Source organism: Cygnus atratus, chromosome 2, assembly GCF_013377495.2.
Source record: "Cygnus atratus isolate AKBS03 ecotype Queensland, Australia chromosome 2, CAtr_DNAZoo_HiC_assembly, whole genome shotgun sequence".
Taxonomy (NCBI): Eukaryota; Metazoa; Chordata; class Aves; order Anseriformes; family Anatidae; genus Cygnus; species Cygnus atratus.
This window is the reverse complement of record NC_066363.1, coordinates 107,145,965-107,159,179: the sequence shown is the minus strand read 5'-3', so window position 1 is coordinate 107,159,179 and position 13,215 is coordinate 107,145,965. Positions and strand designations below refer to the sequence as shown.

At 37.7% G+C, this 13,215-nt stretch overlaps 1 protein-coding gene across 5 annotated transcripts in view; it reads left to right on the top strand.

The window, feature by feature from the left end:
• PTPRM (protein tyrosine phosphatase receptor type M) overlaps positions 1–13,215 on the top strand; it is a 476,211-nt gene that overhangs the window by 266,789 nt on the left and 196,207 nt on the right. For all 5 annotated transcript variants that reach the window (XM_050708960.1, XM_035564162.2, XM_035564160.2 and 2 more), the window contains exon 11: positions 707–809. In XM_050708960.1, the coding sequence (XP_050564917.1) occupies positions 707–809 (103 nt within the window). The remainder of the gene's footprint in view (positions 1–706; positions 810–13,215) is intronic.

Genomic DNA, 13,215 nt, shown 5'->3' with positions numbered 1-13,215 from the left:
AACAGACTGCTAAACAAGCAATTAACTGAGCAGCCTTCCATTCAATATAATGATAAAAATGCAGGTAGCTGATAGAACTGAAAAAAGTAACAACAGTAAAAGACAGTAACTGAGGCATCATTTATTTTAATCACAGCTGTAATTCCTTAATGAAAAGACAGTTTGCAAAAGTGCCATTAAGTGTGGCTTCAAACTATGATATGTTCTCATGGTGATAATCCTTTTTGATTATTGTAAATGATTCCTGTGGTGGACAATAGGCCTGTGACAGCTACAGCACTAGTTAAAATTGCAGAAATGACAAGTTCTGAGAGTGTAGCCTAATACCACAGACACATTGAGGAAGCTGGGCTCACAGTTTCAAAAACTATAGCCACCCTGGCATGCACATTTGCAGATGCTCTTCTTGAAATAATTTAAATTTTCATTTCCAAGTCAGGGACTCTCAGTACTTCCTGAAAACTTATCCTTATTAAGAACTGTTGGCTATCTTGGAATTGACAGTGAGCTAGGATTTCTTTAATTTTTTCACTGATGTTATTTAAAAGTTGTCTCATACTCGTAACTGAAAGCACATTAGACCTATAATACTGTCTTTATATTTGCAGGAGTCTTTAGAATTAAATATTCAAATAAAGATACAACTCCTGAAAGAAGAAATACGGGAATAATGATTATTTTTGCCTCTTTTCTTTTCTTATTCTAGCACCCTCTATGCCACCATATGAACTCGAAACACCTTTGAATCAAACTGACAGCACTGTGACAGTCTTGCTGAAACCTGCACAGAGCAGAGGCGCTCCTGTCAGGTACTGGGGGAAAAATCTTTATAAAATTAAAACCAAATTGATTAATTTCTTGAACATGTATTATGGGGATTTTCTACACAGCAATCAGTGTCTAAATTCATGTCTGTATTAGCTCTAATTAAATTAAATAACTGAAGAAAATGAAAGTGCTTTGATGTTGAGTGTTCGTGTATTGTTTAAAGGATTTGATCCAGATGCAAGTGGCTTGTTCTTTGAAGATAAGGAACAAAGCCATAGTTCTGTTGTGTGGGTGGCTTCTTTAAGGTAATTGCTTACTGCAGTGTTATAAGTTCAAGGGCATATCACATTTTCTATGCTGAGCTACTGTCTGTAATATTCTCTCTTCTTGTTTACTTCACAGATTTAAGATAGTCAGTTCTTAGTAAGTTAGCCAATTCAAAAAATATGTACTGTAACATTCATAAAGTATTTACTTTTAATTGACCACGAAAGCAGAAGTAGGGAACAAAAAAAAAGGAAAACCAGTAGCTTAGGTTTTTTAGTGTTATATAGTGTCTGCTAATGAATTTCCAATTTGCAGTGGTTTATTTCACGGTTTTACACCTATTGTAGTAAAATATGCCTGCTTTTCAGTGAAGAAAACAGAGGATTAGATTATTTTGAATGATAACAAATAATGAGCTCAATACTCTGAAGAGAAGAAAAGACAGATGAGTGAAATACATTTTTTTCAGAGGTTTAAGATGCTTTTCCTTTTGACTAACCATGGAGCCTCAATAATGGTCAATCCTTTTGTTACTACTGAGAAACATTTCCAGCTGTAGTGAATGACTATCAGTTATTTCCACCTTGCTGCTGAGGTTTTGGTAATTTCTCTTAGCCTGAGAAATACAGATCTGTTATAGTCATATATACATAAATTAACATTTTGGAGGCATTTCATCAGAATATTCCATTTTAATTTTTTTGTATTACGCAATATTCATCATTGCATTACCTATTACATGTTTGTGTAGATGAATGTATGTATGTCTGGATTTAGGAAATGTCATACTGTTGGTCATTCAGACAACTTTTTAAAAGGAAAATATAACACTTTGAGGAGGTCTGAACAAGCAGAGAAAAAAAAAAACAAAGCAATTAAAGCAGATATAGTGAAACTGATTTAGCAAATTAGATTATAAACCGAATGATTTGATATTCGTCTTCCTTTATCTCCTAAAGTGTGGTATAGTCTTTCTGCATTCAGTCATCTGGATCAAAATAATACTGTTTGGACACATTTTTGTTTAAACACAAACATATAGGACCATAAATAAAAAACAGTTTCATTCCTTCGAACTGCATCGTGAACTAAAGATGATTGACTCCTATAGCAGTAGTGACACATCAGAAGCTTCACTGACAACAGAAAGAAGCTAGTTAGGAGATTAAAGTACACCAAATAAGGGGATGAGTGGTTAAGAAAATAAGAAGAGGGATTTAAAGTAACATGAAGATTTAGAATTGACAGAAACAGATGAACACAGCAGCAAATTTACTGAGGTCCTTTGCAACAGGTCTTAAATGAGAGCTGACTGCAAACTATTAATGTAAATACTTCGTGAAGCAGAGAATGAAAATTAAAGAATTTCTCAATACTTTTAACATTTTATTGTGCATTAGACTCTCAAGTATATTGTCATTGCATAGCTTGCAGAACACATTCTGCATATGGATGTCATCATCTTAATCTATATTCATCGGGTGTTAAAAGTTTAGTCATACTTCATTTATGCACATCACTAAGAATGATGCCTTGTGTATTGATTCTGCTACAAGCACCAGCTTGGTTAATGCAGGTTTTTGAAACTGCACTAAACTTGCAGTGTAAATGATTGTTGTTGTTCTATTGATCAGCACGTCAGCCATGTCACATGAAATTCTTTAATTCCTGAGATGGATAAGGAGTGCACAAATTCTGCCATTCAAGGCAATGAAGCTAATACCTGAGGTCACTCAGTATTCCAGCTTTTTTTTTTTTTTTCTGTGATTAAATTCTTTTTCTCTAATCAAATATGAAAAATCCTGATATCTCCTACCTTATTTAGAATCCTCTCACAACCACCACAACATAAAAGGAGAGAAAGGGCAATGTTGCTTGTTTAAAAGTTGCTTCAGAAAACAGACTTTATAGAAATGTTCAGGAAGCTCTGTTTACAATGATAAAGTACACATTAATCATGAAGGCCAAATGGCATTCCAGGTTGTTTTAGAATTTGTAAGACTGGACATGATTAAAATCTATTTTGTCAGAGTTTTAATACAACAAATACTGCTTGCTTTGTCTTCAATTTCAGGTCTTAAGGCAGTTGCTGTGTTTATTTCAAGGAGATTATTTTGGAATTATGTATGTTTAAAGCAGTAGTGCATTCAGTAATGATGAATATATGTATTTACTTAACAGTTGGCTAAGCTATTCTGATTTCTAGAATGATTTTAATTTGCAAGGCTTTTTTTTTTTTTTAATTTAATATGATGTCTCTTTGCAAATTGTGTAATATATGTGTAATTGTGGATTTTTTTCCAGAGATACGTGCATATAAGAGTCAGTAAAGTTCTAAATAATTTGCGTAAAAAGCATACAACTGTGAATATTTTTATATAAGGGCTATTCAACATATGTTGAGGTACTCACACTTTCATGGCAATATCACTTCTACCGTTCACTTCTCCAGTGCAAATTAGTGTAACGTTTGAAAGATCCTGTGGCCAGATCTTCTGCAGGTCCATAGATTGGTCAGTTCCAGTTACTTCAACTAAGGAATGCTAATTTATTGCAAAGATCTGGCTCATACACAGGAATGAAAAATGTAATGCTCAATGACTGCATGCATTTAGTGTTATTTATGTATTCATCTATGTTAGAAAGAGCTTTAGATTGTTTGCTGCATTCCATTATAAAAGGTTCTTGTGACCTTCTCTGGAAAAGTTTTCTTGCAAGCTTTTAGCATCAGCGGCAGAAGCAAGTCTTCTTTGTCACATAAATTTCCATTCAGTCTTGCCACGATAAAGGTTGAGTGTTTCCACTTCTTTTATCTGACTAGCATAATCAGCAAAATGCTGTCACCATACCACCCTCCTCCTGCTATTCAGAGCCACATCCTTAAAAAGCGGTAAATATAAATATCCCAAAGATTTTGTCCCAGATAATACCGGAAACACCTGGTGATAGCAAGCTCTCTGGGAACAGCACATTGGGGGAAGGAGCAAGAAGGATAAGAGACAAGGCAAGACCATCCAGGCTCTGCTCTGCCTTCTGGTCTTTGGTGAGTTTGTGGATAGCACTTGACCCTTCTCATCTTACAGTGCAGAGCTTCTCTCAGCAGGATTTGCCCCATAAAACTCTTCCAATCAATTAATGTCCCATTTAGGCACTCCTTCTGCTCTTGTAGACACCACAAACAGCTGGGACCTTCCTCTTCCAGCCAGAAGTAAGAGAAGTAGCCAAACAGAGCTAATCGTATCAGCTGACCACATCCTCGATGCCATACTTGGCATTTTGGATGCCTGAGTATTTTTTGCACTGACTGGGGTCAGTCTAAAGAAACCATACACAGATGAACTGAATCATGTGAGTTGGGAGCGTGCTAAAGTGAAGGCAGTCTTTTTATTTTTAATTCCTCTTCTTTATCATTGGTGTGCCCAACTTCTTCAGCACATAGATTGGGTGACCTAAAAAAGGAACAGCTCTTACTGGGAAAATGAGTCAAACATCTCTTTATTTGAAGTGCTTGATTTTGAAACTTAACTTACCTTTAATCTCTCTTCCCTGAAGAAGTAATTTATATTATATTTCAGCTCAAAAGGCTATATTAAGTTATTAGGTATTTTGAAGTGCAGCTGAAAACTGCTGTAGAAATTTCAAACTACGTGTTATCTAAAGCGATAAGCACTCCTTTCTACTTCTTAGTTGGGTAAACATTTCATGGCATGCTCAAATTGTCTAAATTCCACAGAGATTAGAGCAATTAGAACAATTTCTTATTGGCCTAAGCCAGACCTTTAAAGGCACCCTGTAAATACTAGGTTCATTGTCATAGCTGGAATTAAGGCCTTCTGCATATAGTCCCAGGGATGGGAACAGCATGATTCATCTTAAGATTCATAGTGTAAAGAAACCTCTGTCAGCTTGAGCCCGGGTAGCATGTCATTCTGTATGTGGCTTAGCCATTTCAGCACCACTCGTAGTATAATGGCTCTTCACTGAATGACACAGGAGACCTAATTCCTACCCACTGGCTGGCAGTAAGAAGTAAATTAAACTGAGATTGTCACCTTTGAAATGCAAAGGCTCCTTTGTAACACAGAACTTCCCCACTAGAACCACTGTGCACTGCACATGAAGCAGAGGTCACAGTTGCTCTCATCCCTGCCACACACACTGCAGGGAAGAAGGACATATCTTAGGGCCTCATCTCTTTCTTCCAGCATCACCAGTGCTATGAATATCAGCCAGATAGGTGTTTGGCCACCCCCTTTGCTTGGTCACTGTGTCTACTCACTTTCTCATAGGATGACAGCAGGAGTTTGCAGTCCTTGTGCCATGTCAGTTAGGACATGCGATACAGCTGAGACACTTCCATCTGAAGAAGTGGGGTCATCTGAAGCCTGAGAGACAGCTCCTAGAAGCTGTCTTTTGGGAAACAAATCTGACAGTCAGCCTTCTAGTGAAGCCACTAACTTCCTTTATCCTTGAAGCCTGTGGTCTTCACAGGAGCACCGGCCTGGTCAACAGATCAGCAGATTAAACGGTTTCACTGGCAATCAAGAAAGCCAGCAAGCTTTGTATGCTTGCTAGTGTACACAAGCTAGCAAGCCAGCCAGGCTGTTCAGAGACCAGCGACAGATATCATTAGAACTCAATAAGCAGCAGGGCTTCCAGCAGCCTGAATGCAAATGTTTCAGGGTATTTTCCATAGCCTTGAAGAGACCATGGGGCACTGACGTTATTGTGAGTACATGGCAACCACAGAGCTGGGCCTCAAAGGTGCAAGCCACTTTTCAGAGAAGAGGTTCTGCAGTCTGAGTTTCTGTGTTGCATGGTAAAAGAGCAGGATCCCATGCATGTATTACAGAGGCAGACATCAATATTATTATAAATTCAGGATAAGTGAACAAATGAGCTTTGAAATAGGAGAATGCTGGTTTACACAATGAGAGACATGTTAGCACTCTGTGTGGACAAAAACACGGCAACTGCAAATGCAAATAAAAGCATTACAAAACCTGTATTTTTAGCTCTGATCTCTCTCAATTCCTACTTACTGTGTTATGTAATACTAGCATGTTATTGTAATTTCCTTCAATTCCCAGTGACATGACAAGGGTTGTAATGCAGTAATGAGAAAAAAAGAAAACCTCATGTAGACACAGCTGAGGAGAGAAATATCAAAAGTATACAGTAATGGGAAAGATTTGGAAAGCTTCCCAATAAACTGAAAAGTGAACTTTGGTCTTTCAAGAGCTCACTGATAAAACAGTCCAGATGATGTTTGGTGGATTTATGGTAAATAAATAGTTATGCTGAAATAATGTTACTATACATGTTCAAAGAGCATTAGTAACTCATTAGTGTTCTGAAATGTCATGTCCAAAATACAGCCTTTTGAAATACTGTGAGACCACTAGGCCTAAAGAGCATGAAGGGAACTTACTGTCTGTTCTTTTATTTGCTTGTCACAAGCATCCTTTCTATAGTTTAAGGGTCTGTAAACATAAAGAGTTGAGTTGTATGCTGTAGGGTCAGCTCCTACCTGCAAACTGTATTTCCAAATCATAGCTTTACAACTTGTAAGGCAGCCAGTAAACTTTTTTGAGGATGTCTGTGATACAGCAGGGATGAGGTTTTATTGATGCCCATAATTGTCACTTCTTTATAGCAACAAGTATAATTATTTACAGCAGAAGGGTCAATTTCAGTTTCATTGAGGGAACAGTACAATAATTGCTTATGCTGTAAAAATGCTGTAATTCTTTTTTGTTATGCAGTAGAACTTGTCCTTGGGTTTTTACTGTGACTTGAGTTAGAATTTATGGTACGTGTTGCCTGGGCACGAGCAATGCAGTTTCACGTGTCCTGCTGACTTATTCAGAAATTTCCATGGCCCTTTTACTGTGATGTCTCACAGTCCCAGGGTAAATGGAGCATTGATTCCTGTGTCAATGAGAACCCAGCACAACACTATCTGTCATTTAGCAATGCGATTAATAGAAATTTATCTATTATAAATAAAGCAAGCTAGCTGGAGCAATTCCAGAACAAAAGAGAGAATAGATTATTCTGTTTCTCTGAAGAGATTGTTTCATAACTCACCAATACTTTCTCAAGGGCTTGGATATAAATTGTCATCTGAAAAATTTGCAACACTGTTATGATGCTCTGCTTTTTTTTCATTTGTATTTTGATTCCTTCCTTCTACATGCTGGTCTTAAGTAGGATGCAGTGCAGTGGAGATGATACATTTGCCTAATTCCTAATGATAGTCTTTTCTGTGTTGCTCACCTCTCGCTCTGACAGCATGCCAATCTAGTTCAGTGAGGCTCTTCTCCACTAACATCCTGTGGACCATTGGGTTTTTCCAGTCTCCCTGGTGAAGGCTGAAGTCCCATAGCAATTCAGCTTGTGAATAATAACCTCTTGGAACTCATACCATTTTCACTAGCTCTGGAATGCCAACTTCAGTCAGAATTGTTAAAACATGTTTTTATTGAATCTACTTATTAAAATGAATGGCTCAGACTCTGAGTGCACACAGACCACTGTCATTTTTTCCACAGCCACTTTCCAAGGAACATCTACTCAGACCTCTGAGGGCCATATTTAGCCTACCGAAGTTCAGACTTTAGGTCAGCATATTTACTTGCAAATTTTGGATGCCCTGTACCATTTTCTAGTACTGAGGCCAGCTGGCTGACAACAGCCCACGTTCAGCTCCCAGGCAGAAGGACCATCTACAGACTGCCAGTTGGGAAAGGGCCCTGATCCATATCCAGAAATTTTGGTGAGTGAGTGATAAATGGCTGATGCCAAAGCCCTTCTGGAAGCCATTCTTACCATTTAACAGGGAGGGTGGTGTACCATTGGTCTACTTAATATCCTATTATGCTTATAGCCTAAGTGGGTTGTAGGCAGCTCAGTCCTGGTAAGTCAGTGAGCCTGTTCTCAGCCATTCCTATGTTCTCAGTAAACCAGTAGAGACCTCTAAGTGGGAGTACAAAGCTCCTCCTATGCAAAGCAAAAGACCTGAAATCCTGTTCCTTTCTACCAGGACTTTTAATATGTTTTATTTTAGATGGTCATTGAATAAGAACAGAAATAATTGACAAAATAAGGAGAGTCTCCATTTGATCAGACAAATTCCTTCATGAATGCTCTCTTTCTGCTTCTCTGATTCTTACACTTCAGGCCAACCTTAGTAGGAGGAGACAGTAACACAATCCGGGTGGTTGGAAGTTGGGAGTGGTATGGTGAAAGCCTCTCAGTTTGAACATGGTATTGAACCCTGGTCACTAGTTTTTGAGAACACTGCTCAGACCATTGGGTTATTGTGGAAAGAGCAGACCTGACTGCCACACATCTCTGCGGAGAGACCTTAGAGATTTCTTTCTTAAGCAGATGTAGACCTATGCTATAAAGCCCTGAAAAAAGAGTGCCTTTTAGGTGTTTAAATATAAGAATCTACTTGTGGCTGAGCTTAGGCAGTTCCTCTTTTACAGTCACATTGATCACCTGGAAGAGACTGCATGAGAGGTAGAATCCTACCTTCCCCTCTCTGAGTAGCACTCTTGAGTATTTAAAAAACGTGTCTCTTTCTCGATGAGGGTGTAGGAGACTCAGGTGTATTTCCTGTGTACTTTCCTTGAAAGAGAAAAGTGTTTAGTTTTAAAACCAGACTGAAGAATTTAGGGACCATAACGAAAGAGTGATGAGTATCTCTGGAAGTTACTGCATTGCATGGTGTAAAAAGCGTACTCAGTTGATACATACCTGAGTTCCAACACAGAACAACCAGAGCACTCCTTGAAAACACCGGAAAGAGATACTGTTGTCCTGTACTTACTGAAGTATGCCAGGGATTTGTTTTCGTTTTACTGCATGCTGTGGAAGGATTGAAGAGGAAGTAAATGAAATGTGTACATTCCATGAGTGATTGTTGAACGGGATTATGTGGGGATGTACTTTCTGGAGACACTTCAAAGTCATTTTTTGAAGGGAAGTATCACAGTAGCCCAGTGCTGAGTGACCCATTCAAAATTCCTATAACGCTGTGGTTAGGAATTGTCAGACACATAACCCACTGATGTCCTGGAAGCTTTCACTGTTGACAGTCTGTGCATTATGCATGCGCCATCTTCCTGTATCCATTATGTCAACGTGAAATAACGTTTTACAATTTAACACTTTATCACTTAGCTACAGGTATATTTTCATGGATATTTGAATCTCATCAGTGTTTTTGCTCTTGAGTGCCAGATTCTATAATGAGAGATCCCAGGTAAAAAGCGTAGAATCACTTTTAGCGATTGTTCACCTATTTGACTAAATAAGCACTCAGGTCAATCTTGAAAGTCATATTAGAAGTTGCTTGGTCCCTGTAGATACTGAAGCCTTGGCAGTTTTTCACATCAATCTTTCTATCCCTTAGCCATGTCATATGCTTTGTATTTTTCATAGTTCTTGATATTCAGTTGCTTTTCTTTCATAGAATTTAAATTAACTATATATTTTTAAGTGGCTCACAAGAGCTCTAAACCAGTGGCCATGATGTAAGTACATATTCATTGTGCTGTATTGTGAAGTGTTGAATTAACAATGGAGAGGTGACCAATAACATTCTGCACGTTCTGTTCATAAGTATCAAATATAAATGTAACACACTGAAAACCACTTGCCAGTAAAAACAGATCTTACAGCGTTGGATTGGAATAATGTACAGAAAGTACTGAATAGCCTTCAGGATTAACCTACCACAAATAAGATGAAATGCAATGTTTTACATTTACAAGCTAATAACAAGGATACTTGCTGTAAGATGGAGGATTATTTTTGGAAATAACAGTGGAGAAAGTGTGTATTGATGGCCTGTGGTATGACTGTGAGTCATCAAAACATGGCATGGCTGTGGAATAGTCAAATAGACTGCACACAGCAGGTAGGGTTTCCAGCAAAGGTGACAATCTATAAATGACATTATAGAAGACACTGGCAGGAATTTATGTGAACTGCTGTGCACAGCTCTGATATACTGAGAAATACTAATTTATATACTAGCACCATAGCAGCAGAGTGTTATGGCATGAATGATCACAGAACTGTTAAACATGTATGTGGAGGGACTCTGAGAGCTAGACTTGTTTCAGCCAGCCAGATAAGATGAAAAGAAGATACGGTTGTTTTCCCAAAAAAAAAAAAAAAATAAAAATCAGAGCAATAAACTTCATAGAGGAAAAAGAACAATTTCAGTTAAGAGAGCACCTAAACAAACATGTAAATGAATCAAATTTAAAGCCTCTACTCAGTGGTGAACTGAAGCTCTGGAACAGATATAGATATAAATGTCAGGAAGGTGATGCAAGATAACTTTAAAGAAATGATTATATGATGCAGTATTTTATGACAGATGGTCACATGGTACTGTAGTTCCCAAAGTCCTTTTTGAGTTTTCTGTATATGTCATCCCCCAATAGGGCACAAGCTTTGCCAAGAGGGTCACACATACCAGGGCTGTCTTCATCAGGGAGCCAGAAGACTTTTTTTTTTAATATAATTTAGGTTACAACATAGAAATAGCCTGTACTATTTAAATGCTTTTTCTATAGATTCTGTTACAAGGGTACATCTTCATACTTCAGTTGACCTTAGTTCTTTTTTCCTTCTGGTATTATTTTTTATGAGGAAGTTTATATGAGCCTTTTATTCACTAGCAAACACTAAATGACCGCCTTAAAAAAGATGCTGTTACCAATACACAAATGCGTGGGAGGAGTACTGTGGTTTACAGGACAAAATAATTTGGGGGACTTCCTAACTGTTAGTGTAAATAATATTTGATTGAATCATTCTGTGGGCACTAAAACATTTTGGTCATGCATTCCATACAAACAAGTGAATGCTTTTATATAATGTTAAGTAATATTAAAGGAGACAAAAGACTAATGAGGAATGCTGCCTGGAAAGAGGAAGAAAAACTATAGATGTTCTCAGAGTGAAACACTGCCATTTCCCATACTGGATGCTGAAAGATTATTCATTTTCCTGAACATTAACATGAGGACTTTCTTTCTGTTACAGTGTTCATTTAAGCAGGGAAGAAAACCAGTGGCATTTGCAGCAAGCATCATGACTCTAAAGCATTGCTAAGTAAAAGCTAATCTGTTCAACTGGATTACATTAAATGACATAAAGAAACATTAGAGTCACTTACTCAGCTGTACAACTGAAAGCAGTAACTGTTTAGTAAGGAGCAGTATAAATGCCTCAGCCTAAAACAGTCTCAGAGAGTGGTAGGCTAGATGTCTAAGGCACTATAAAGATGTTGAATTTGGGGAGAAATTGCCATGGGGAAATAAGATGAGGGTGAATGATTTAACTGTGTTCTCACATCTAGAGCTGAAACTGTTTTCAGGATTGGTCTCATGGGGTAGTAGAAGCACAAGACCTGAATCTGATCTGTATTTAACATCTGTTCTAATCCTAAACTGTGCAGAATCTTTCATCTACGGCCAAATTTCCTGTGGGAAGAGCCATACAGTATCATGCTGCCAGGGTTTCTATGCCACCTAATCCTTCCAGAATCATTCCCAGTGCAGGGAGGAGGAGGAGTTACACCTTCACTCACAGAGGAGAAGGTCAGACTTGTATTTATCCACACAAGTCCTGAGAAACTGGGGACAATGCTACAAAAACTGGTTTTCTGTATCTGCCTGCATCATTCTGCACTGCTGATTAGAGTGCCCTGCCGAGCCTTTTTGTGCAGAAGAAAGGACAAAATGAACACAGAAAGTAATCTCCATTTCCAAATTGCTGGACTAGGACCCACTGCATTAAAGTTGTGGAAAGAGATGATAACATTGAGAGATGAGAATTTTGTTGTGGTTATTTTTGCTATGGTCCTGCTCTCCCACAGCAGAGTTGGCAGGAGTAAATGTATCTGCTATGCCTTGGGTTGCCTAAGTGATAACACTGGTCTTTTCAGTTGCAACCGAAGCACAAGCATGTGCTGCTCACCACTGAGTCTCCCATGAAAGCATAGCATCTGGTAGAAGGAGAGAATGGACAAATGAGACAACATCTTAAAACAGCGCAGCAGAGCTGTTTGAACTAGTCTCTCAGTGCTCCATGTTGTATCCCCTGGTTGAATAGATGAAAAACTTTATATCCTCTGCAAGTGCTTTAATGAGCAGTAAACAGTTTTCATGCTTTGAATAATAAAAAAAAAAAAAACTGTTGAAATTGGCTCGTGTATTCATTTAGCTGTCTCAGCAAATATTTTTTTTCTGTGCTGCAAATAAGCCAGCAGGTTGCAGAGCATCCTTGAAGCATTCTCCCTCTACTGTAAAACCACTCTTTTTAATACATTTATTTGCTTTATTCCTCAGCCCAATTCAGTAGTAGGTTTCCAGTGCGCAATGCTTTGTGGAATATAGAATGATCTTACTGTTTTAGCTTTAACTTTGTATCATAAATCCATTAGCTGATCTGCTGTTCTAAATACTAATTCTTCATTTCTGTGTAATATTCAAGCTCCTTCATCGATTTGCATGTGTGTATTATTTTGCATTCGTAAATAAGAGCTATGCAACTCCATACAGTTAGACATGTGAATGTTGTTACATTTCAGTGTTTGCAGGAGATCATGGTTTATTGGAAAATATTGAAGTAGATTATTGCTTACTTGTAATCCATTTTTCTTAGCAGAAATTATTTTTTGAATTATAAACCCTTAAATATATTGCAGTAGATATATAGATCTTTATGCTGTGAATTTACATGTATAAGCCATATGTTTGTTTTTCTTACATTTTGCAAACTGCGCATCCCTAGGAATTTGCAGAGAACAGAGTGAAAAACACTGCTCTGGATGCAGCATCTTATATAATAAACATAAATTGGGAGATGGATACAGGAGAATGAGCAATAGTATATATTACAATTTCTGCATGGATTTAGAAGTGAGGAAATCTTCCTATTCTTTAAGACTTAATCACTTAATTTCTCTCTCTTTTTTTTTTTTTTAATTATTCTTTTGCTTTATCTTTGTGCAGCTATTGATTACCTTAGGGGCTATTAAGGAAAAAAGTGTGGTTTGCAAATGGCCCTGGACTTCTTTGAAAGTAGAGTTGACTTGAGTAGGCTCTTGCGTGAAGACCTTCTGTTACTCCATTCCTTCTAATTCCAGTACAT